We start from the raw sequence: 25,493 nt of genomic DNA, 5'->3' as shown, positions 1-25,493 counted from the left end.
CTTGCTTAGATGTCCTCCCCTTCTACCAGCCCTACTCCACCCGATGCCCAGACTTAGCTCTAGTATACCGTAGATGCTAATAAGTGTTGAATGAATGAACAAATGCTAAAGGAATGTGTCTGAGTGTCTTGAGGGGCTCCTCCTGGCAGATGCTGACTCTAGCTTCTCTTTGCCCCTGTCCCAGCTCAAAGCACCTCGTAGGCACTTCCTCGGTCCGCCCCCCGCCTCGCGGGAGCTATTTGTCGCCGCTAATTGCAGCGTTGGAGCTGGGCTGTTGGGAGTGGGTGGGTGCAGGTGTTCGCTCAGTTGGGCGCCAACCCCTGCCAGGCCTCATTGCCAAATGACGCGGAATCCGCCAGCGGAGGGAGCTTTAGGAGCGGGGAGATGGAAAACAAGCACTCCGACCAATCAGAAAGTGCCTGCCAGGGAGGGTAGCCAATCAGGAAGCCCGTAATTCGTAAATCGGGACTCTGCAGAGGGACGTGCTGGGTGACCCGGGGCACTGCGGGGAAGAGGGGCAGATACCAGGGCTACAGCAGGAGGAACGGACACTCGCTTTCACTCCTGTCACACCGTGGCCACGGTGGAAAATACTGTTTTCCACCACAGGCCACTGCGACTTTGCCTGTGCTGCGCTCTTTGGCCTAGAAGATGCCATGGCCCCACTCCTGGGGAAGAGACTGGTTTATTGAAGTCTGAGAGGTCAGGGGGTCAGAGTGGAAGAGAGAGATGTTAGAGCTTCTCATCCTCAGGGTTCTTCGCAGGGAGGCACGTGTAGACATGGCCGTTTCTCCTCCACCACCACCTTCTGCCCTTGCGGCACATCGCACAATGCCGACGGTTTCCCCCAGAAGGTCACATTCTTCTCACCCTGACCTTCGACCATGGTAACGGTGGGCCTGGTGCGTTAGGGGTGGGGGATGAAGGCGAGAAGCTCAGGGAAGGCAAGAATGCATTCAACAAACTCTTATTGAGTGCCTACTGTGTGCCCAACACTATTTATTTTTAAGCTGTGAGATATTGGGCAATTTCTTTATCTCCCCTGTACCCCAGTTTTCTTCATCTGAAAAATGGGAATACTAGTAATACCCACCTCACTGGGCTGAGCAAGGATAAATGAGTTGATTCAGGTAAAGTGCTCAGAGTCATGTCGGGTACACAGTAAGTGCTCAATAAATGCTGGTAATTATTTGTTGATATGAGCTACCTTCTCTCACCTCTAAAACCTTTTATTTATTTCCCCATTGCCCACTGGAAAAAACCCAAATGCCTTGCCCTGGCATTCAAGCCTTGCTGTTAGGCACAAATCCCTGCCCCCAAGTCAATCTCTAGTTCTCTCTTCCACTTTATTCAAAGCCGCATGTCCAAAATGGTCTTTGCCTGGGTTATCTGTCCCACTAGGCAAGCTCTCCACTCACTGCCATTCCGATTCTCTCAATCAGTCCTTTCTCCATTCATTCCCTCCCTCTGTCAAGCCCTTCATGCCTCCATTCAACACCCCTAACTCATCTTCTGGACCCACTCTACACCCCAAACCCAGAGACCAGATGGCAGGCTTTCCACGAGTTGGGAAGAGGCCACTTAATCTAGTAGTTTGATGCATGTGGAAATAAGGAAGGGATAAGTGAGTGTTTTAACCCTCTCCAACACCTGGGCCACCCTGGCCACCTGGAAACACTTCGGGCAGCTGATCACCTGTGTCCAGGACTCTGCTCACACAGTTTTGATGGTGGGAAAGCCTTCCCCAACCCCCTCCTGCCAGGGGAGGCCCAATCAGCTTCCTGGACCCAGACTGAGGTGGCAGTCCCTTTTCCACACACCAACCATTTCTCAGATGCCTTCTGTCAGGGCCCAGCAGACCTGGATCCCGTGGGGGAATCCATGGGATCTGGGTTCTGTGTGTCTGCAACTGTTGTTACCCAAAAGGCCTTAGAGTGCTTTGGGGCACGGGTGACTGAGGGAATGAGAAAGTGAATGGAGGCATGAGTGACTGAACGAGCAAGTCAAAGCTTGGGTAATTGAGGGGGCAGAGCACATGGACACAGGAAGGACGGAGTGAATGGGAGAATGGCTGAGTGACTGAATGAGTCACTGAAGGGCACGGAGGCTACTGATTCTCCCCTCAACATCCTCTTTCTCAGCTTCTTCTTTAGTTTCTCCCCTCTTCCTACAGCTGGGAGATGGCACTCAGCCAGACAGGCACCTATGGACCCAGTGGTGGAAGCCCTGGTTGGGGGTGGCCAACTCTCCCACCCTGACTGCCACCATATCAATATCAAGACCCCTTCCAAGGCGCACTGCCCCCTCACTCACGAGAATTTGGGGAGCGTGGCCTTGCAGAGGCGCTGGCGGGTGCGGTTGGGGTTGGGTCCACACGGAGGCATGCACAGCCCCCAGGTACTCCACTCCGACCAGGAGCCTTTCCCTGCCAGGAGGGGAGGGGTACCCGAGTCAGAATTAGAGGTCTTGGTGGGGTGATGAGAGAGAGGCTGCAGGGACATGCGGTCTGCGGCACAGAGTCAGAAAGCCCCTGTCCCTGCACGGGCTGCTGCACGCTCACAGCATGGTCTCTGGGGGCACTCACAGAGGCAGCGCTGGATGTTGTAGCAGTGCCGGATATCCTGTTGTTCCCCCTTACATCGCTGTCCGTCAAACTTGCGGCCCTTGCAGAGCCTGGAGCGGGTCTGCTGGCCTGGGATCTCCTGGCAGCTGATGTGTTTTATGCTCCGGCGGATGCAGGTGCTCCACTCCCCCCAGAGCTCCCACTCTCCGTTCACTGCAGAGACAGGGGCAGCTGGGCTTGCACCAAAGAAAGGAGCCAGCAAGGGTGTTCAGAGGAAGGAATGGGGGCTGGGAGATGGGGTGGGAATGATCAGATGTGGGAAAGGGGCATCAGAATTGGAACCAAGGCATCGGAGCCAGGAATGGAGGAATTAGAGACAGGAACAAGGCATTAACAGTGGGAACTGGGCAGCAGAGATGGGTGGGGGGCTTAGGCATAGAAATGGTGCATCTTGGGGTACTGACCAGGGCAGTGCATGGCCGTGTTGCAGATGTGGCTCCGGGTGGCATCACCGACACAGAAGGGGCCCCCGTGCTGGGGCACAGGGTGATCACATGTCCGTCGTTCCCGGGTCTGACCCAGGCCGCAGGTCACAGGGCAGGGGCTCACAGCACTCCATGGCCCCCAGCCACCAGCCACTGTTGGGGGAGACAGGAGTGAGGAGAAAGGCCACCTCAATCTCCCCCCTCAGCCCCTAGACTCTTGAGATGGACTGCCCCCAAACGAAGAGCTCCATGGTCACATGGTCTCGGATCGCTGTCCCTTGAAATGGCAGAGCATCTGTGCCTAAATCAAGAGCAGAGTGTCAGAGGCCTCATCCCCGAGTACCTGGGCAGGGTGGCAGGCCAGTGCAGGCCCGCTGCTCAGAGGATGACCCTGGGCAGGGATTCCCAGGAGGCTGCGTGGAGGGCTCAGGTGCAGAGCATGTGCGGCTTCGTCTCTCCTCAGATGCCTTGGGTCCATTGTGGCAGGTGCCTGAGCAGGGGCCCCAGGGGCCCCAAGCAGCCCAGGCCCCGTGTGCTGTGATGGGGTTGGGGTGGGGAGATGCCAAGTGTGGTCATGCATGCTGAAGTCCTCCCACCCTGGAAGTTCCCTGCTGTAACCCCCAGACCCACCCTGGGTGCCCACATCATTGCCCTGTGGTTGCCCTCACTCACTGGGGCAGACCTGTTTGGTGTCACAGGCCTCTGACTCCTGTGCCTCTCCTGGGCAGTGGCCCCCACACTTGGGGGTGGGGCGATCACATGCTCGACGACGAATCCGGGTCCCTTTAGAGCAGGTGACAGAGCAAGATGCCCAGGGCCCCCAGTTGGACCAACCGCCCATCTCTGTGGGAGAGAAAAGAGGGGGACAAGATGGAGGTGGTGGTGTCATTCAGGGGTCCAGGCTTCCTCATGTATCCCACATCAGCTAATCCTGTGCCCATTGTTTCTGCCACACCTGGCCCACCATCATTGCTCATCTGGACTATTGCAGTAGCCTTCACAGTGGTCCCTTTGCTTCACTACTCACCACATACAGTCTGTCGTCCTGACAGTGAGACGGATCTGTCACAACTCAAGTCGGATCATGTTTTTCCACCATCACTACATCACTCAGAGTAAAAGCCAACATCCTCACCGTGGCCCACAGGGATAAGTCCCCCTCTGATCTCACCCGCCACCACTCTCCTTCAGCCACGCCAGCCTCCTCCTCGACCTCACAAACATGAAGCACACTCCCACCCTCAGGGCTTCTGCCCTGATAGTTCCCAGTGCCGGGTAACTGACAGCGCTCGCCCGCCTTGCTGCTCCTTCTCACCAGGACAGCACGGCTTGTCCTCACACGCCTGCAGCTGCCACTGGAGGGTCCCAGGCTCCACCTTCTCGGGGCATTGCCCGCCCCAGCCTATGCAGCGCCGGTGCCGCAGCTGGGAGCCCTCCGTGCAGGTCACTGAGCAGGGGGCCCACTCGGACCACGGTGACCATTGTGGGAGCCTGCAGAGAGAAGCACACATCCCATCTTGGCACGCTCTGACAAGGATGGTGTATGGGACCACAGAGTGTGGGTAGGCACAGACAGGGGTGCGGGATAAATGTATGTGGAATGGAGTGATGAGAGTATCTACCTCTTCGTGATGCTGGGGAGGAGGTGGGCACACAGCAAATACTTAAATATCATTTACCTTCATGATCAGGAACCTGGAGTTACCCTTTGAAGTCCCCCAAGGACAGTGCCAGGCACACAGTAAACAAGTACAAGGACTAGGGGCCCAGAACTGCTGTCAGAAGCCTACCAGGCCACAGCCATGCATGGTAGCAGGCAAACAGGAAGTGCATAATAAATAGGAGCCATCATCCCAATGAGCTCAGAGACCCCATCAGAAATACCCCGGATCCAAGCCCCTGCACGGCATAATGCTAGACAGATGGGACCTGTTGACAACTAGGAGCCCAGAGCTGCCTTCAAAAATCCCCAAGCTCCCCATCCCCATGGTGTACCTGGGATATATATAGTAAAGAGTTAGAAAATATGTCTGACATACAGAGAGGGCTCAGTACACGTAAGCTGGCATCACGATTAGGAGACTAGAGTTACCCTCAGAAATCTTCTGGCTACCCCCAACCTCTGCAATGCATCTGGTATGCTGGAAGTGCTCAATGAATATGAAGTGTCGTTATAATTAGGGACCTGCAGCTGCCCTCAGAATTGCCCAAACTCTCCCCCTCCAGCAATGTGTCTGTATACAGTAAATGCTCCGTATGAGCTGTCATCACCATCTGGGGACTTGAGCTACCTTCAGAAATACCTGAGCTGCACCCCACCCACAACGCTTCTGGTATGCAGGAAGCGCTCAATACATGTAAGCCATGGCAGTTCTCAACTCGGGATGATTTTTACCTGTCTGGAGACATTTTAGTTGTTGCAAGTTGCTACTGGCATCTAGTGGGAGGCCAGGGATGCTACAAAACATCCTGCAACGCACAGGTCAGCCCTCACAACAAAGAATTTTCTGGCCCCAAATGTCAACAGAGCCGAGGCTGAGACACCCGGAGCCATGGTCACGATCAGGGCCTTGGAGCCACGCTTGAGAATCTCAGAGAAGGCCAGAGCCCAAGTTCTGGGTCGCCCTGCAGACAGTCCTTTCTGCCCCCCTCAAACCCCAGGCTCCCCCTAACCTGCACGCCATACAGAGCTTGCTGCCGGGCTCCTGGAAGGCGTAGTCAGCATTGAGACAGCAGTCTTCCGTGCTGACACCTCCCCCAAGGAGGCCCTTGCACTTGCCTGTGGATTCTTCATACTGGGTGAAGCAGAGTACAGGGTCTGAGCCTGTAACGGGTTGGGGGAGCACGGTCAGGAGTGTGGGGGGGCCCAGGCACCCCTGGGGGCCAGCCGGGCCCCCCCCCACTCACCTGTGGCTGGCAGGGTGAGCAACAGCAGCGGCAGCGGTAGCAGCAGTAACCGATGGGTCTGCGCTCGGGTGGGCATGTTGGGCACTGTACTTCTGCAGCCCCGCCAGAAAGGAGGCCCGGCTTTATGTGGGCTTATCTGATCCTAGAGTCAGTGCGAAAGAGGAACCAGGGGCAGGAGGAACTAGGAGGGTGAAGGGCAGCAGTGGTGATGGGGGATGGCGGGGAGGAGAGGGTATTGTGCAGGTCTCTTCAGCTCCGACCTCTCCCTTGCCACCTGTCCCTGAGCTTCCTCCTCTCCTCTCCCCTCCCTACTTCCTGCCTCACGCTTGGTCTGTTTTGTTTGTCACTGTGTCCCCAGCACCCCAGGCCCCGCCCAGCAGCCCAGTGGCACTCAATCAATGCTCTTGGGACAAATTCTTACTGAGGGGGAAGTGGAGCCTGGAAGTTGGAAGCAAGATTGAACTCCCTCGCTGTGTGACCTTGAGCAAGTCACTTGAACCTCTGAGCCTCAGTTTCTCCACCTGTAAAATGCACGCCCTCTACCACAATGACAGGGCCAACCTCACGGGGGTGTTGAACAAGGGTGAAGTGAGCGTGGCATGCTCAGCGTGTCCCTCCTCATGGGGTGGGGTGGAGTGGGCATCGAGGTAACTACTTCATCCTCCACCCTGACTTCACCACCACCCTCCTCTTTCCTAAAAGTGAGGTTCTTTGTGGTCAGCAATGTGGAAGGGAGGTCAGCACAAGGGAAGTGAGAAGGGGAAGTGGCAAGAGTATGGGGTGGAGAATTCAGAAGGACTGAACTGGGTATATCCACTGCCCCAGGGGCCAGCTGGGGACACCCTCAGGGCCCGAGGAAGGGGATGGTTGGCTTTGCCATGTTCCATCAAGTATCTTGGGTAGGTAATACCTGCCACCCCGCCCCACCCCATACACAGGGCATGTTAGGGCATGTTGCGAAGACTGGGAGTTAAGATTTTTAAAAGTTCTTAGGCCAGTGCCTGGCATACAGCAGGTGCTGTTTGTTAAATACACTGATGCAACATCTACTGAGCAACTATTGGGTGCCAGTTGTTCTGGGCGTTGGCTGGAACAGACAACAAGACAGCCCAAAATCCTGGCCCTCAAGGGATTTATGCTCTAAAAGAGGCAGACAATAAATGTCACCTCCCTCACAGAAGCTTTCCTCAGCTTTTTGTAGGGCACCTCTCATTCTCTATCCCAGTGGCTCTCAAACCTATATGTGTATCAGAATCATCTGGAAGGTTTGTTGAATCCAGATTGCCAGGCCCCACCCCAGTTTCTGATTCTGTAGGTCCGGGGTGGGGCTCAAGAATGTGAATTTCTAACAATGTCCCAGGTGACACTGACCCTGCTGGTCGGGGACCACACCTTAAGATCCATCATTCTAGTTCCTGACCCTTTACTTTTCTTTGTGGATCTCATGTAGAAAAATTATTCTTCATAATCCTTCTCTTAATAATTAATTCCAATGCAGCCCATTTTCCATGCTCCACAGAGCCTTTTTTGTTTTTAAGTAAGTCCTAATGAGTGAAATTCCAGAGCCTGCTTTAAAAACAGGAATCTTGGGCTTCCCTGGTGGCACAGTGGTTGAGAGTCCGCCTGCCGATGCGGGGGACACGGGTTCGTGCCCCGGTCTGGGAGGATCCCACGTGCCGCAGAGCGGCTGGGCCCATGAGCCATGGCCGCTCAGCCTGCGCGTCCAGAGCCTGTGCTCTGCAATGGGAGAGGCCACAACAGTGAGAAACCCACGTACCGCAAATAAAATAAAGTAAAATAAAAACAGGAATCTTTTTAATCAACAAAAAGGAGTCTAAGAATTAGGAAGGCAAGGTCTCATTTCCCCTGCATCCAAGGAGGAACACCATTCTGCAAATTAAAACAAGGTTGAAGGATTTGATTTGGTCAGGTGTTAAAACAGAACTTTCTCAAGAATACTGGTCTTGCTTCATGGGTGATAAGGTGTGTTGACATATCCATTACAGATGTACTGTTTCCTGATAACATAAGCCTGTCTTTGAAAGTGTGCTTTGAACTAAGGGGTCTTGTTATGCTTCTAGGACTTCAGACATCAGTGGTTATCCTATGAAAACAAACTCCGCAAGAAACCTGTAATTCTGGTTGGCTGCTTTATCTAATCACCTGTTGGCCTGGTTAATAATGTTATAATCGATACTTCCTTTGTTCCTAAACTGTATACCTACTCACTGGATTCCCTTGGGAAGAGGACTGTCACCACTTTCATCTTCTACACGTTTGGGCAATAAAATGACTGCAGAGTTCTTATTTAAACAAAGACTGAGTCTTATCTCATGTAATCATTGCAACACCACCTAATATGATGTATTTGTTTGTCTGTTGTCCTCACTAAAATGCCAGCTCCACAAAGGCAGGGATTTGTGTTTGGTTTTGTTAACTGCTGTGTCTGGAGGTCCTGGATGGGCACCAGCAAACAGTAGGTGCTCAATAAACCTCTGCTGAATGAGTAAATAAATGCAATAAACAGAACTTTAGAGATTCTGATAAGCGTGAAGATGAATAATCTGGATTGGAGGTAAAAATGCGAGCATCACGGCAGGGAGAAGTAGTGTCTCAAGTGCCGGGACTGGACCAGACCACCTGGAGAGGGCTTGGCTCGTGAGAAGAGGGAAGGGAAGCCCAGGCAAAGCCCCGGCAAACTCCAGCATTTCACGTTTTGGAGAACTGGGAGAAGCCAGCCCAGGGGCCTGAGGAGGAAGAGGACAGATGGAAGAGGGCTTTCCCCTAGGCCTGGCACATTCCATCCATGGGCTCTCACACACGAATTCAGCCTCAGTCATTTTCTCTTTTTCTTTTTTTTACATATTTACACACACACTTCTGAATTTACAGTCTCTCTCTACTATAGTCTCTTACGAACAAGCTTACATACATACTCAAATGCACAGCCTCTCCCAGCCACCCAGGGAGTCGTTTACTGTCATTGGCCCCCAGTCTTACTATGGTCTCCTTCGGCCAAGACCACAGTTACCCTTACGGGTCAGTTTTGCACATCCACACAGAGTCACGCCTTTTTTTTTTTTTTTGCGGTATGCAGGCCTCTCCCTGCTGTGGCCTCTCCCGTTGCGGAGCACAGGCTCCAGACGTGCAGGCTCAGCGGCCATGGCTCACGGGCCCAGCCGCTCTGCGGCATGTGGGATCTTCCCGGACCGGGGCACGAACCCGTGTCCCCTGCATCGGCAGGCGGCCTCTCAACCACTGTGCCACCAGGGAAGCCCCCAGAGTCACGCCTTTTGATAGGATGTTTCCACCGCTCACTCGGGCCGTCATCTTCTCACACACACAAATGGTTAGTGATTTATAGCCACCACTGGTCTCTCTGGAAGTTTCTCGCGCACACACCCACACCCACAATCACTCTTTCTCCCACCTCTTCACACTCACACCCATTCTGCACACCCAGAGTCACTATGGTAAGAGTTTCACACACATACACAATCGCACAGCGTCTCAGACACTGTCTTAGTCGCCTAGTCTCACATTTCTTTGCAAGCAGCTTCCAACATGTCCAGTCCTTGCTCTACATCCTTTAATAAAGTCTCTTGCAGTTTTACACAGACCCACACAGTTTCTCAGACACTCTCCATCACTCGTTTTCTCACTCTCAGTCACCTAATCAGTGTCACGGTCACTTGCCCTCACTCAGCCTCTGACATCCTGTTGTTACTAATTCACCAATGTTACTAGGCTCTCAGTAAGTCTCACACACAGAGCCTCTCATGGCCCGTCTTAGTCGTTTACGCCATCATCTGCTGCATCCAGCCAGCGTATTGTGTATCCTCAGACACAATTACAGCCTCATCAGTTTCTCACACACACTGATCACCAGACCACATGGTCTCTATGTCTCATTTACTCTGTTCCAGTTTCTCTGTTTTTCACCAGCATGTAGTCTCTGGTTTACAGTCTCTCATGAAACGTTTCACACTCTCACATGCTGCTCAGTCATCAGTTTTCTCTCCAGCGGCACTGACTTCCTTCTTTTTTACTCATTGCCTCTCACTCACAGTGAGGTGGTCTCTAGCTTACTTTCACTCACTCAGTCTCACCATCATTTTCTCTTACAGAGTCCCTGAACCTGTGGGCTAGACCGGAGTAGTAACTGCAAATCAATCTGCCACTAGGCTCAGGTATACACCCACACATGTACACACACACACACAAATTACAGCCTCTCACGCTCTTCCAGTCGCAGCCACATTTTCTCAGTCTCTCACGCAGTCTTTGCTAGTTTAGTCTCACAGGAATGGTTTTCATACACACAATTGCGTATTCTGGTATCTTTCGTCTCAGGCACCCATCTGGCCTCACAGACATTTTCTCTCATACCATCAACCTCTCACACATGCACTCCCATTACTTTAGTTGATCCAACAGCCTTGCGTGAACAGTTTCATGCACAAGCCATCTCCCAAACGCTGAGTCACCTGCTTACTTACAGTGAAGTTCCTTACCTACGCACGGTCCCTGACGATCTCTATGGCACTTTCGTGCTCATACAGGCTCTCACACGTTGTTTTGGTTACTCAGTCTGTTTTGCTCACCATCAGCCTGTTCAACAGTGACTGATGCGCAGTCCCCACTTCCTTCTCATAAACATTATTTCACACACACCACCAGTTTCTCGTATAGTACCTTAATCACTCATTCAGTCTTACAGTGGTTTTCTGCCACCCAGCCATGATTTCTCACATAGGCACAATGTCAAGTTTGTGGTTACAACTTCCACTCTCTCAACACATGGCTTCACAAACGAACGTGCGCAATCACAGCTTTCCATAGTTTTCTCTTTTTCACACACCTGGTTGCCAATCTACAGTCTCTACCACTGTTTCGGACACACATCACTATGCTCTCTCGCTCTCACGATCAATCTCACACCCTCACCGCCTTTCACACAGTCACGCTTTTGCACACAGTTACTCCCAATGGCTTTAGGGGAAAAAAAAATGCTAGCAGTCTCCAGCATCACCTTTAAAAATATATATTTACAGGAACAATTCCCCATTCTCTGGGACTCTTAGAAAAAAAGATCCATTTTTGGGGAAGTAAAACAAACAGTGGAGACAGGTGTAGCACCGTCCCCCAAATCACCAACCCCCAGGTCCCCAGGCCCAGGCTGGGCCGGTGCTGACGGGAAGTGAACCCAGGAGTCCTTTGAACCCGCCCTTCTCCAGCCTGGAATTCACACAGGACAGGCTTTATGTCCCTCATTCCTCCCTCCCAACTCCAGGGACACTTAAAGGGTCCTTTGTACCCGCCCGCAGGAAATTGGGGGGCTGGGAGGGAGCTGAAAATACGTTTGGTATCAAAAATAAACACTTGGGGGCGGCAGGAAGACCCCCCAAATCCCTTCCTTCCCACCCACCCTATCTCAGATATAGGAAGAGATGCCTCCCTCTCCCCTATTGAAAAGCCCTGTTTAAAAATAGATTATACTATCAAAGTGGCAGTCCAGTGGCCTTCAAAAAATAAATAAATAAACCGTCCCCACCACTGCAGTAGGAGACGTGTAAGAGCGGCCACTGGGGGACTGACCAAGAAGAGAGAAGTTGTATGTTTTCTGTTGGAAGGGTTACTGAGAGATCCTTTTTCCTAAGAATCCCCACCCAACCATGACCACAACACGAGTCTGTCAGCTGAACTACGTTTCTCCTTGAGACGGCTGGCTGGAGAGAAGTTCAGGGCATAGATGGAGTGACCCCAGAAAGGGGTGGTGGTGGTGATAGTCATGGCTTCTGGGGCCCTGGGGAGAGCACCACGGGGGTTGAGAGGCCATCCACGCTGATGGAAGGGATGTGCACCTGGGCGCTGCCACTGGACGGAAACTGGGGACAAAAATAGGGAGAGGTCATGGATTGGGACCGTGCTAGGGCCTCTCACCCTTTCCGAGATGGGGGGAGCTGATCCTACCTGGAAGGAGAGCTTGGCCGGGCTACGGGGTGCAATGGGACTCAGGGTGCTCCAGAAATGAATGCTGGGGGGCAGCGAGCTGGGCGTCAGCAGCACCGGGGTCTGTGGGGAAGGGGTGGTCAGGGCGCAAGTGAGCAAGAGGGCAGGTGTGGGAAAACCAAAGGAACTTGGTTCCAGCCCCGCCAGATTTCCCACTCATACTTATGAGATCACTCCTCAAAAGTACACAGGCCTAGACCATAACTACTAAGGCCATGCCCGTGACAGCTCTCCAGCTTTACACAGACAACCCCTTCTAACTCCTGAGGGCCCACCCCAGCCTCATTGGGCAAGACCACCTACAAGACCCCACCCACATGCCGCTTTCAAACCTCACCATCCCAGTAGCTCAGGGTCAACTTCCAACTCTTATCCCCCACCTGCATACCTCACAGGAAACCCGCTAAGCAAATCCCAGACCCAAAAGCCCCGCTTAGGTTCCTCAAGCTATGCTCCAACCCAGAAACAGTTCCTGCAGAAAGTCTCTCGGGCCCCCCAGTCCCTGCCCACAGAACTCCCCAGCCCTGCCTTCTTTTGGGGACCCGACCCCTCGGCATTGCAGGCTCGTTCGCCTTGTAGCAATCAAGCCCCGTCTTTCCGCGCAGCCAACCCCACTCGAAGGCTCCACCCTCCCAGTCACTCAGAGGTAACCGTATTGGCCCTCGCAGTCAGCCTAACTCCTCCCACCACCACCCCGCCCCAATGCCATTCATTCCAGGTGCCAGCCCCGCCCCTACAAAGGCTCTCACCAATGTGTGCGTAGGTAGCAGGGAAGGCGTCAGCGCTGGGCCTGGCGCCTGCAGACCGGAACCAGTTCCCGATCCTGGAGTCCGTTCGGGTCCCGGCCCACCCAGCAAGCTCGGGCTGAGTGGAAGCTCCAGGTCCCGGGGCTTCCGGCCCTTCTGAGGCTGGGCGTTCTCCGTGGTGGAAGTTGTGGAAGCCGCAAGGCCGCCCACCGGCGCCGCAGTTTCCATAACGACCGCAGGCAGCCGGGCTGGCACGCCCTCCGCGGGAGGGGCTTCTGGCTCGGCCTTGGGCTCAAAGGGCTCGGCCTTGACGGCTTCCAGGACAAACCCCGCCTCCCCAGTGGCTGCAGCTTCTAACTCTTCCTTGGGCTCTTCCACTTTGACTTCTGGGGGCAGTGGTCGGCCCAACCCAGGCTCCATATTTGGCTCTTCGGATTTAAGGTTTGGGGCCTCGGGTGGGGTCAGGATGACCTGGGAGAGGAACAAGTGCAGAGGGGATGCCTAAAGATTGCTGGGGTAGTGAAGCCAATTATTTCCCTTGGAAAGCAGGACCTGGTAGTGGGAGCAGGTCCTCCAACAAGACGTGGGACTTTGCCAAGGAAGTGGGGCTCCTTCTGGAGTAGGTCCTCCTATCTGGGGGCAGGGGAGGGGTGAGACACCTGATAGCGGCACAGCTGCCTTTAGGGGCGGGACACCAGGAGATACTGCCCCCATTCACGAAAGCAGTGGTTCTCAGAAATTTGCTTTATGGACCAGCAGCATACGCCTCATTTGGAAACTTGTTAAACAAGTGCAAACTCTCAGACCCATCCACAGACCCACATAAACAGACATTCTGGGGGGTGGCCCCCCGAAATCTGTGGTTTAAAAAGCCCTCCAGGTGCTTTCTGATGAGTGCTAAAAGTGTGAGAACCAGTGCATTAAGCAAACACATTCAGGACACCTGCTACATGCTGGGTGTACTACTAATTGTTGTGTGCTTAATTTCTTTCTTCCTTCCAAGGCTTTGCATAGCTTTCCTCCCCATCCCTTTCTCCAAGGGGACTTCTGTGTCCCTCCTTCCACTATATCTCCTTTAATAGGACGTTTATGTCTCCCCTCCTCCCAGCCCCCCTCCTCACTTGGGAATTGTACATCCCTCCTCTTGCTGACTTTCCATACTCTAGTCCTTACCTGGAGAGGCAGGCCGGCCTCCTCAGCCTCCAGGCAGGCCTCCAAGGGGCTTGGACTGGTGCTCCTGCCCCCCGAGGGGGGCACTGCTGCTCCTGCAGGGGCGGTGTTGGGGAGCACTGTGGAAGGCCGAGGATGAGAGGGTGGCTGTGGCTGCGGCTGCAGGGACTGGATGGTGAAGGTGGAATAGAGGCCCGAGCGCATGTAATCATTCCGGCTGCTGCGTGCCAAGCCGCCTGGGCCTGCCACTCCTGCACCCCTGGGTGTGCCTGGCTTCCCAGAGGCAGTGTCCCCGGGGATGGCGTGTACAGCTGTGGTGCCCACATTTGCCACAGTGGAGGTGACAGACACCTCAGGCTGGGGCGGGCAGTCCTCAGTGGAGCACCCCGCGACCTCGGGGTAGGACACAAACTTGTAGACGAACTTCTGGCCACTCACTTTGCGGATGATGTTCTGGGAAGGGGGAGACAGGATAGAGGGTCTTAGAAGAAAGGGCCAGGGAGGGTATGGATGGTGAGGGGGTGAAGGGGTGTGTCTCCTATAGTGCCTTTCTTTCCTCGTGCCCCTCTCCTGTCCTTTTACATATACACCGTCCCACCTCAGTGTCTGCCTCCCCATAGGTTCCCCCTCCCAGCTTCTTTCACAGCTCACTCATCTAATTTGGGGTCTCCTCCCTTCTCTTCCAGTTTCTACCGTTCTCCCCCAACCTGATTCCCCTCTCTGTATTCTCCCCCAGCTTCTCCTCCTTTTCTGTCCCCCCCCACCCATAATCCTTCCTTTAGTCTAATGCCCTTCTCCCTTCCACATCTCCTTCCTGTCCATCCCCCTCCAAGTCTCCCTCTGTCAAACTCTCTTCATCTCCATCTGTCCAGTTCCCCCACCCCCACCTCAGATACACAAAGCCACACCCACGGGCTCCTCTCCACACTGGGGCCCACGTAGGGGAGTAGATCCAGGAGCAGGCTTTCCTCCTGGCTCCAGAAACCAGGAGTGTCTGTGGGCTAACAGGGCCAGGCCCTGGGGCTGGCTGCCAGGACAGTTTTGGAGTCTAGTTTATGCAGTAAGACAGGAAAATGAAGTCACTGATAATAAATGTTGGAAGAGACTAAATGAATGTAGAAGAATGTGGTGATGAATTGTTAATAAACATGAATTATTACAGGATTATTTAAAGCTCTTGACACAGACGTGGAACAGGGCAAGGTCATCAGGGAGGACAGGATGAGGAGCCTCATTCTTAATACTGTTGGGGAGGTTTAAGCTGAGGCAATTGGAAAATGAAGTCACTGATAGCAACTAACAAGAATTTAAAATACTGGTATAAATATTGGGAGAATCTTAAGGCTGGCTTGGGTGGGTCACAGAGCACGTTTGGGGTATTTCAGGACAGGTCTGGAGGCTCTCAGGGATATTCTGGTGGTCTCAGAGTACAGAGTGAGGCAGCCTCATTATTAATATTGTTTTGGAGGTTTGAGCTGAAGGATTAAAATATAAAAATGGAATAAATGCTATAAATGAGTTAAGGGTGTGCAGCACAGGTCCAGGGCTGTTCTGGGGGACAAGAGGTATCTGGAGGGCACTAGAGCACCCTGGGAACATCTTAAGTGTTGTTCATGTATATCACAGGGTGGGTTTGTGTTTCTCAGAAAAGGAATGAAAAGGAGGGTTCATTAATATTGTTTTGGAAGTTTCAAAGGGGGTTGAAAGGAAGGGGAATTGGATGAAGGCAGTCAAAAGGTACACACTCTCAGTTATAAGAAAAATAAGTACTAGGGATGTAATGTACAACATGATAAATATGATCCACACTGCTGTATGTTACATATGAAAGTTGTTAAGAGGGTAAATCCTAAGAGTTCTCATCACAAGATTTTTTCTTCCTTTTTCTTTTATTTTGTATCTATATGAGATGATGGACGTTCACTAAACTTATCGTGATGAACATTTCTTACTGTATATAAGTCAAATCACTATGCTGTCACCTTAAACTTAAACAGTGCTGCGTGTCAATTATATCACAATAAAACTGGAAGAAGAAAAATATTGTTTTGGAAGTTTCAGGTAAAGAAATAAGAAACTGACGGGACTTCCCTGGTGGTCCAGTGGTTAAGACTCCGCGCTCCCAATGCAGGGAGCCCGGGTTCGACCCTTGGTCAGGGAACTAGATCCCGCATACCGCAACTAAGAGCCCGCATGCCACAACTAAAGATCCCACGTGCTGCAACTGAAGATCCCGCACGCAGCAATGAAGATCCTGCATGCCACAACTAAGACCCGGTGCAGGTTTATTAAAAATAAATAAATAAACAAATACTTTTTTCAAAAAAGAAATAAGAAACTGAAATAACTGGTATAAATATGGGGGGGTATCTAGCACTGGTTTGGGAGTCTGAAAGGGTAAGGAGAATGTATAATTTTAGCTATAGGAATAAGATGATAAAATAATTGATATAAATATTGGAGTGGACCAGTGTTGCTCTGGGAATACAAGAGGATGGGGTGTGGAGCAAGCATTATACATGTTGTTTTGGAGGTCTTAGCTAACAGAGTAAGAGATAAAAAGAATTGATAAAAACGTTGAGGGTCCTGGAGAATAAGGTAAGGAAAAGTTAGTATAATGCTGTCATGGAGGCTTTGATTCTAAGAATAAGGATATTCCAGAATTCTTATTCTGGGATAAGAGCAGCTTATGAAATAACTGGGGGAACCCAGGACTGGCCCAGGATGAGGAAGAATCATTAGTAATAGAGTTTTCAAAAGTTTTGGCCAGAGGAATAAGGCAAGAAGATGAAATGTCGTGCGGGGCACGGTGCGACAGCAGGACTTTGGGTATCTCAGAGAGAGTGGAGTGAGTAGGGGGTCAGTGTTAATGGTGCTATGAAGGCTCTAGTCGAAGCTAAAATAAAATACAATAAAACAACTGAGATAAATGCTTAGGGGCCCCCATGTTCGTGTAAGAGTACCAGAGGATGGGGTAAGAAATGGTAAATTTTAATATCGTTTTCAAAGTTAGAGCTCTATCAATTTGGGCAAGAAAATGACGTAACTGATTTAAATGTTTGGCACAGGCGAGTGGGTGGGGTTCCTGGCCCTAGTCTCAAACACCTTACCTTATCATAGTAGTACCGCAAGGCCCGGCTGAGTTTGTCATAATTCATGTTGGTCTTATTCTTGCGCAGCCCCCAGAGCCGGGCCACCTCCTCAGCATCCACCAGCTTGAACTCACCGCCATCCCGGGAGGTCCAGGAGATAATGTGGCCATTGCCTTGCTCTCTCAACAGCTGCAGCAGAAACTGCCACAGCGTCACAGAAGGGTCCATTGCTGCGCGAGCGCTCACGCCATCCCAGGGGTACCTGGAGGGCAGAAAGCTCAGAGCTGAGAGGTTGCAGACACAGGAAGGGGAAGAGGTCAGCAGGAGGTGGATTCCTTTCTTGCCATCTTGCCTCCACCTCTGTCTCCAACTGCCACCACCATTCCCTGAACGCCCTCAGCCTGGCTTTGGATGACTCCTGTAATGCGATGAGACTTCTGGGGATACTAGGATAGCGTGAATGTCTTCTGCGTGTGGGACAAATGTGAACCTCTGGGGTCCAGAGGGCAGACTGTGATACGCAGAATAATGCCCCTCACCCAAAGATGTCCACATCCTAATTTCTGGAACCTGTGAGTATATTATGTTACCTGGCAGAAAGAACTTTACAGGTGAATTTAAGGTTATGGGCCTTAAGCTAGAAACTATTTGGGTGAGCTCAATCTCATCACATGAACTTTTTTTGTGGTTACAATATACCCTTGTTGCCTATTTATTTTATACAAATCCTACAACCTCAAGGAATTGAATACTCCGCGCTCCCAATGCAGGGAGCCCGGGTTCGACCCTTGGTCAGGGAACTAGATCCCGCATACCGCAACTAAGAGCCCGCATGCCACAACTAAAGATCCCACGTGCTGCAACTGAAGATCCCGCACGCAGCAATGAAGATCCTGCATGCCACAACTAAGACCCGGTGCAGGTTTATTAAAAATAAATAAATAAACAAATACTTTTTTCAAAAAAGAAATAAGAAACTGAAATAACTGGTATAAATATGGGGGGGTATCTAGCACTGGTTTGGGAGTCTGAAAGGGTAAGGAGAATGTATAATTTTAGCTATAGGAATAAGATGATAAAATAATTGATATAAATATTGGAGTGGACCAGTGTTGCTCTGGGAATACAAGAGGATGGGGTGTGGAGCAAGCATTATACATGTTGTTTTGGAGGTCTTAGCTAACAGAGTAAGAGATAAAAAGAATTGATAAAAACGTTGAGGGTCCTGGAGAATAAGGTAAGGAAAAGTTAGTATAATGCTGTCATGGAGGCTTTGATTCTAAGAATAAGGATATTCCAGAATTCTTATTCTGGGATAAGAGCAGCTTATGAAATAACTGGGGGAACCCAGGACTGGCCCAGGATGAGGAAGAATCATTAGTAATAGAGTTTTCAAAAGTTTTGGCCAGAGGAATAAGGCAAGAAGATGAAATGTCGTGCGGGGCACGGTGCGACAGCAGGACTTTGGGTATCTCAGAGAGAGTGGAGTGAGTAGGGGGTCAGTGTTAATGGTGCTATGAAGGCTCTAGTCGAAGCTAAAATAAAATACAATAAAACAACTGAGATAAATGCTTAGGGGCCCCCATGTTCGTGTAAGAGTACCAGAGGATGGGGTAAGAAATGGTAAATTTTAATATCGTTTTCAAAGTTAGAGCTCTATCAATTTGGGCAAGAAAATGACGTAACTGATTTAAATGTTTGGCACAGGCGAGTGGGTGGGGTTCCTGGCCCTAGTCTCAAACACCTTACCTTATCATAGTAGTACCGCAAGGCCCGGCTGAGTTTGTCATAATTCATGTTGGTCTTATTCTTGCGCAGCCCCCAGAGCCGGGCCACCTCCTCAGCATCCACCAGCTTGAACTCACCGCCATCCCGGGAGGTCCAGGAGATAATGTGGCCATTGCCTTGCTCTCTCAACAGCTGCAGCAGAAACTGCCACAGCGTCACAGAAGGGTCCATTGCTGCGCGAGCGCTCACGCCATCCCAGGGGTACCTGGAGGGCAGAAAGCTCAGAGCTGAGAGGTTGCAGACACAGGAAGGGGAAGAGGTCAGCAGGAGGTGGATTCCTTTCTTGCCATCTTGCCTCCACCTCTGTCTCCAACTGCCACCACCATTCCCTGAACGCCCTCAGCCTGGCTTTGGATGACTCCTGTAATGCGATGAGACTTCTGGGGATACTAGGATAGCGTGAATGTCTTCTGCGTGTGGGACAAATGTGAACCTCTGGGGTCCAGAGGGCAGACTGTGATACGCAGAATAATGCCCCTCACCCAAAGATGTCCACATCCTAATTTCTGGAACCTGTGAGTATATTATGTTACCTGGCAGAAAGAACTTTACAGGTGAATTTAAGGTTATGGGCCTTAAGCTAGAAACTATTTGGGTGAGCTCAATCTCATCACATGAACTTTTTTTGTGGTTACAATATACCCTTGTTGCCTATTTATTTTATACAAATCCTACAACCTCAAGGAATTGAATTCTGCCAACAACCTAAACGAACAGGAAATGAATCATCCCCTAGAGCTTCTGGAAAGGAATACAGCCCTGCCAACACCTGCATTTTAGCCTGGTGAGACCTGTGCTGGCCTTCTGACCTCCAGAACTCTAAGAGAATAATTTGTGTTTTAAGCAGTTTGTTATAAGTTTGTTATAATTTGTTATAGCACGAATAGAAAACTAGAATAAGGCCCCTCACCTGAACATTTTCATTTGCATCTTCTACCACATCAAATATTAAGTTTTCCAGGAGGTTCCTTATGCCAGCTCCTCGCAAAGGCTGTTCACTTCATGCTGGGTTCCCTTCCTCTGCCTAGAAGTCTTCTCCATTGTTCAGTTACCAGCCCCAAGGGCCTTGCCTTTATAAAAATTCCTGACACTGAATGTCTGCTCTCTTCTGTCTCTCTATCCCACGCTCCTCTGACCTGTCTCTGTCCCTCTGTGTTCTCCTTCTTGACAACAGCAATAATGAACATTTATTGAGTGCTAAATACATGCCAGGCATTGTACCAATCAGAAGCAATATGGCCTACTGGACAATCAGCCCCTCCAGAGCCAGACCGCCAGGGCTGGAATCCTGGTTCTGCTACTTGTTAGCAGTGTGACACTGGGCATGTTCTTTAACCTCTTGTGCCTCAATTTTCCCATCTGTAAAATAGGGATAATAATAATACCACCTAGCTCATAGGGTTATCGTACAGATTAAATATACTATGCCAGGGGTATGATAAGCTCTTATGAAATATTAGTTTCTAATTTGTTCATAATTCCTTATCTGCTATGCCAAAACCTGATCTGAAACAAAATAAGGCCTTTTGTGGTCTTCACTGATCCTCACTTGGTGTGACTGTTCATACATCTATCTTGCTGCAGAAATCTGAATGTGGCTGATTACAGAGCCCACTAAGGGTGTTATGTAACATCTTGTATGTATACCTTGTCACCTTTTTAAAATCTGAAAAATGCAAAATTGTGAAACACATCTGGCCCCAAGGGTTTTAGATAAGGGCATGTAGACCTGGATTGCTATTTTTATAGCTATTGACTCATTTCTCTCTCATCACAACTTTGGGAAATAGGTACTCTTATTATCTCTAATTTACAGATGAGGAAGCGGAGGCACAAAATGTCTAAATGACTTGTACAGGCCACACAGCCCTAAGTGGCAGAGCCAGGATTTGGACGCAGGCAGCCAAGTTCCAGGTGTCTGATCTTTTCAACCATTTGACTAAACTGCCCCTTGCACTGACTGCTCCCTCAGCATGTCGAGCAGAGAACAGGACCCTCCTGGCGCCCCCACCCACCCCATAACTGCTCCCTTTGCTGAGTGTGAATTGGAAATAAACATGAGGTTCCTTTTCCTTAAGGAATGAGCTTTCATCAATCAACTGTTCACCCAGCTGTTGGGACTGTTGGGTTAAGAATAAGACCTTCCAAATTGGAAGGTTTCAAAGAACCTCCCTCTATTATTTATAGCTTGAGTCTTTAATCTGTAATGAAATACAGTCTGATCCTCTTATATCTGAGCTATTCATTCTGAAGTTCATTCTGCAGACACAATTTTAGGCAATTATGTAAGTCACAAGGCCACGAAGTGTCCAGATCAGAGTCCCATCATCAGAGACCTTGCTGGGTTTTTATTTGGAAGGCCTGTTTGTTTCAGAGGCACAAAGAGACCAGTGTGACTCCTGGTGGTGACAACAGGCAATTTTACCAGTTCCTCTTTCAGTAGCTACAGAATCTTTTACTTAAGGTGAAACCTGACGGTTGGCTTCAAGCCTCAGCAGCACATGGGGTTTTGTATTTTATTATCACGTCTCCCACGTGACCCCTAATAAGAGTTCTAGTCATATGCCTCACTCAGATGTGTTTACTTCTCTTTATTTCGTTCATTTAGCAAGCATTTTTGGAGGGCCTACTGTGGGCCAGGTGCTGGGGATACAGCAGTGAATACAACAGTCAAAAATCCCTGCTCTGGCGGAATTCACTTTTTAGTGGGGAAGACAGACAAGAAACAAGATAAACAAGAATATGTCAGATGGTGATAAGAGCTCTGGGGGAAAAAAAAACAAAACGAAGCAGGGAAGGAGTTGTTATTTTTGAAAGGGTAGTCAGGGGAGGGTAGTCACGAGGAGGTGATATTTGAGCAAAGACCTAAGAGAGGTGAAGGCGTCAGGTCTGTGACAACCTGGGGAGCAGCCATCCAGGCAGAGGAAATAGGGTGAAAGGCCCTGAAGCTGGAGAGCCTGTCAGGTCAGAGGAAGGGAAAGGAGTCTGGCGTAGTCGGAGAGAAGGCAGTGACGGGAAAGTAGCAAGAGATGAGAACAGAGGGGCAGCAGAGGCCAGACTGAGTAAGGCTTTTTCGGGCCCCGGAAGAGCTTTGACATTGACTCTGAGTGAGACAGGAGCCATGAGAAGGCTGTGAATAGAGGGGTGACAGCCTGTGATTTGGATTTTAACAGGATCCCTCTGGCTCTTGTAAGAAGAACCAACTGTACAGGCTGAAGAGGCCACTGCAATAGTCCACGTAAGAGATGGTGGTGACAGCAGTGAAACTGGTGAGAAGTGGCTGAGTTCTGGATAAAATCTGAAGACAGAGTGAACAGGATTTGTTGGCAGATAGGATGGGGGTAGGGTGGAGTGAGAGAGGTGCCAAAGGTGATTCTAGGTTTGTGGCCTGATCACCTGAGATGGCAGCACTGTGGGAGAGCAGGTTTTGAGGGGAGATCAGGAGGTCAGTTTTGGAGATGGTCAGTCTCAGAGGCCCTGTGAGATACCTACGTGTATGCCAGGAATAATACTAATCTAAACAATAGGAACCAGTCACAGAGCCCTTACTGTGTACTGCAAACCATTTTAGTCACTTAACTCATTCAATCCTCATACCAACACTATGGGTGGGCATTATTATTACTCTCCCGTTTCCCAGATGAGGAAATGGAGGCACAGAGAAGTAAAGTAACTTGGCTAAGGTCACACAGCTGGAATTTAGCAGAGCCAGGGTTCAAACCCAGGCAGTTTGGCACTAGGCAGTGATCCTGGACACCTTGCTCCACCAGCTCTCTATAGAGCAAAACAGAAGGGTAAGGTCCTACAGGGGGACAGGGATGCTAATTTACATAGGGTGAGCAGGGGGGGCTTCCCTGAGGAAGTGACATTTAAGCAGAGATCTGAAGGAGGGGAGATGGCAAGCCATGCTGACATCTGTGGGAAGGGTGCTTCAAGCACAGGGAACAGTGTGCACAAAGGCTCTGAGGTGGGCCCAAGCTTGGCATGGGCACCCTGAGTTAATCCAATTCCCATCTCTGAAAATATGTATGTGCAGTTCTCCCTGCCAGGAGTGCCCTTCCCCCTTCCCCACACATGATGAACCCTTTATTACACACATCATCAAGTTCTGGTATCTCCCAGGCAGAATTAATTCTTCCTCTGTGTGATCCAATGTGCCGAATAACCTGTCTGTCCTTGCAAATGTGTTCTTCTCTCTGGGTCTCCAGCCTCGTACTCCTGTCCTGTTCTAGCTGTGTGACCTTGAGCGAGTTACTCAACCTCTCTGGCTCTGCTTCTGTACCTGTAAAATGGGGGATATGTCACCCTCAAAGTAAAGTATCTGCAAGATACACCTACTCTCAAAGGCCTTTGTGAGGATTAAAGGTCAGTGTATGTAAAGGACTTAGAAAAGTTATCTCTGGGACATAGCAGACACTCAAATGTTACAATTAGCTGGCGTGACACTCTTCTCCCTCCCCAGCCCCTCCCCCACAATCTTATGTATCAGTATGGCCTCACCATCTGGCTCCCACCACCTTTCTGACCTTGCCTCCTACCTCTCCCTCCACTCTGCTCCAGCCACTCTGGCCTCCTTCATGGCCCTTGAACATGCCAGGCACAATCCCACCTCAGGGCCTTTGCACCGGCTGTTCCTTCTGCCTGGTACACTCTTTCCCTAGGCATTATGGCTCCCTTCCTGAACTCCTTCAGGCCTTAATTCAAGAAGCACCTTCTAAGTGAGGCCTGCCCTGTGCCTAAGATTTCAACCACCCTGATACTCTATTCCTACCTTCCCTACTTCACTTTTCCTCCTTAGCACTTGTCTAACATGCTAACTAATTAGACTTATTTATTTATACAGTCTGCACTATTAGCAAATGTCTGCTCCACAAAGGCAGGAATTTCTGCCTGTTTTGTTCCCTCCCATATCCCCAGAACCTAGAATGCCTGGTGCTCTGTAGGTGCTCTGTAAGTGTTTGTTGAATGAACAGTCCCGACTAACCAGCCTCTTTTAACTAGCTCTCTTATGCCCTCTTCATCTCCATCTGCCCCCTACCCTGATTTATCTGACATTATATTTTTCCATTCAGTCGTGCAATAAATTCTTATCAAGTACTGGATAAGAATTTTAGGTGCTGGAGGCCCAGCAGTAAATAAGCAGACAAAAAGAGTCCCTCATGGGACTCCCATTCTAACGGGGAAAGACAATAAATATGACAAACTGGTAAAATATACAGTGTGCCTGACAGTGATAAAGGGCAAAGACACAAATAAAGCAGAGAAGGGGTCTAAGTCCTGCTGGCTGTGCAGGTTCAGATGGTCAGGGACGGGTTGACATTTGAACAGAGCCCTGAAAGGATCCACACAGAGAGGGGGGTAGAGTGTTCTGGGCAGAAAAAATAGCCAAGGGAAAGGCCCCAAGGCTGGGTCACACCTGGTGTTTTTGAGGATGAGTTAGGAGGCCAATGTGGCTGGAACAGAGTTGGGGGGCGGCGCATAGGAGGTAAGGCCAGAGAAGTTACTTGTTTTATTAACTCACAGGTATTCTTTATTTACATTGGAGGGTATTCTAGTTCTGATTCCCCCATTTAACCAGTGAGGAGAGAGGTGCAGAGAGAAAGTGGTTAAGCCACTAAGGTCACATAGCTGCTGGGATCGGGGGTGGATGGGTGCTGAGACAAGGTGTGGAATGGAGACAGCTCTGCAGGCAGAGGGAACAGCAAAAACAAAAGCATGGAGATGGGAACTAATTTGGTTTTTAAGGAGTGGGGCCTCGCGTGAGGTGAGATGTAGTGAGAGAGGAAAGCCTCAAAAATTATCCTAGGGGGCTTCCCTGGTGGCGCAGTGGTTGAGAGTCTTGTTATCCTATGTTCTGAGAGGTAACCTAACCTGGTACCTACTGATCACCTCTGTGTAAGGTATTTAACCTCCCTATGCCAAACTTCCCTCAGTACCTAGCTCATAGGGTGGATTAAATGAGCTCATTAACATACAGCATTTTGCCTGGTACACAGTAGGTGCTCAATAAGTGTTAGCTCCTATTGGCATTATCACTATCATTAATGTATTCATTTACTGGAGGGAGGCAAGATGTCTTACTGGTTAAGAGTGTGTATGAGAGGGTGTGTTCTAGAGTAAAAAAGTCCTGGGTTCAACAAGCACACAGGCTGATCCACTATTAAGGAGGGAGGGTGGCAGGGAAGGCCACAGACTGATCCAGCACAAGGAAAGGAGGCGGGAAATAAAAGCACAGTCTGACCCTCCTGGAGGGATTACAAAGCACTGGACTCACAGGAGGGTATACTGGAGGGGTGTGAATGCAAGCACATGCGTGGCAGGAAGGCCAATGAACAGATCCACTGAAAAGGTGTGTGTGTGTGTGTGTGTGTGTGTGTGTGTGTGTGTGTGTGTGTGTAAAGGCTCACCTTATTTACTAGGGGCAAGGAGAGAAGAAAAGCACATTGACTCATGCACAACAGTGGAGAGGGAGAAAAGCCACCCCACAGACTGATTAAAAGGAGAGGGGGACAAGGCCATGGACTGGGCTACTGAAAATGGGGAGATATAAAGCACTAAACTGACCCACTAGTAAAAGGAAGGGAGAAGAAGCCCAAGGACTGGACTGATAGTCTACAAAAAAGGGAGGACAGGGCAATGGGCTGATAAGCAGGAGGACGTGAAAACAAGCATTTAGACTGATCCACTGCAAAATGGTGTGTGTGTGTGTGTGTGTGTGTGTGTTTGATAG

At 50.3% G+C, this 25,493-nt stretch overlaps 2 protein-coding genes across 3 annotated transcripts in view; both read right to left on the bottom strand.

Moving 5' to 3' along the window:
* Positions 1-666: 666 nt before the first annotated feature.
* On the bottom strand, positions 667-6,234 carry CFP (complement factor properdin). Its single transcript, XM_024749614.1, has 9 exons — positions 5,956-6,234; positions 5,722-5,872; positions 4,364-4,539; positions 3,721-3,891; positions 3,392-3,583; positions 3,028-3,201; positions 2,585-2,776; positions 2,314-2,425; positions 667-899 (listed from the first exon to the last, which is right to left on the bottom strand). Exons 1-9 carry the CDS (start codon positions 6,029-6,031, stop codon positions 749-751), a joined length of 1,395 nt encoding a protein of 464 aa, XP_024605382.1. The 5' UTR covers positions 6,032-6,234; the 3' UTR covers positions 667-748.
* A 5,345-nt stretch (positions 6,235-11,579) lies between these two features.
* The window catches only part of ELK1 (ETS transcription factor ELK1), a 14,508-nt gene continuing 594 nt past the window's right edge, over positions 11,580-25,493 (bottom strand). The window contains exons 2-6 of one of the 2 annotated variants that reach the window (XM_024749617.1): positions 18,725-18,968; positions 13,887-14,336; positions 12,717-13,184; positions 11,929-12,030; positions 11,580-11,843 (exon numbers count right to left, since the gene is read on the bottom strand). In XM_024749617.1, the coding sequence (XP_024605385.1) occupies positions 11,745-11,843; positions 11,929-12,030; positions 12,717-13,184; positions 13,887-14,336; positions 18,725-18,934 (1,329 nt within the window). In that variant the 5' untranslated portion in view covers positions 18,935-18,968 and the 3' untranslated portion in view covers positions 11,580-11,744. Of the gene's footprint in view, positions 11,844-11,928; positions 12,031-12,716; positions 13,185-13,886; positions 14,337-16,993; positions 17,260-18,724; positions 18,969-25,493 lie in introns of those variants that run through there. The other variant, XM_024749616.1, reaches the window with a different exon arrangement.

Source organism: Neophocaena asiaeorientalis, unplaced genomic scaffold (assembly GCF_003031525.2).
Source record: "Neophocaena asiaeorientalis asiaeorientalis breed wild unplaced genomic scaffold, Neophocaena_asiaeorientalis_V1.1 scaffold1052, whole genome shotgun sequence".
Classification (NCBI taxonomy): domain Eukaryota; kingdom Metazoa; phylum Chordata; class Mammalia; order Artiodactyla; family Phocoenidae; genus Neophocaena; species Neophocaena asiaeorientalis.
The sequence above is the reverse complement of the archived record's forward strand: the minus strand, read 5'-3'. Positions and strand labels throughout refer to the sequence as shown.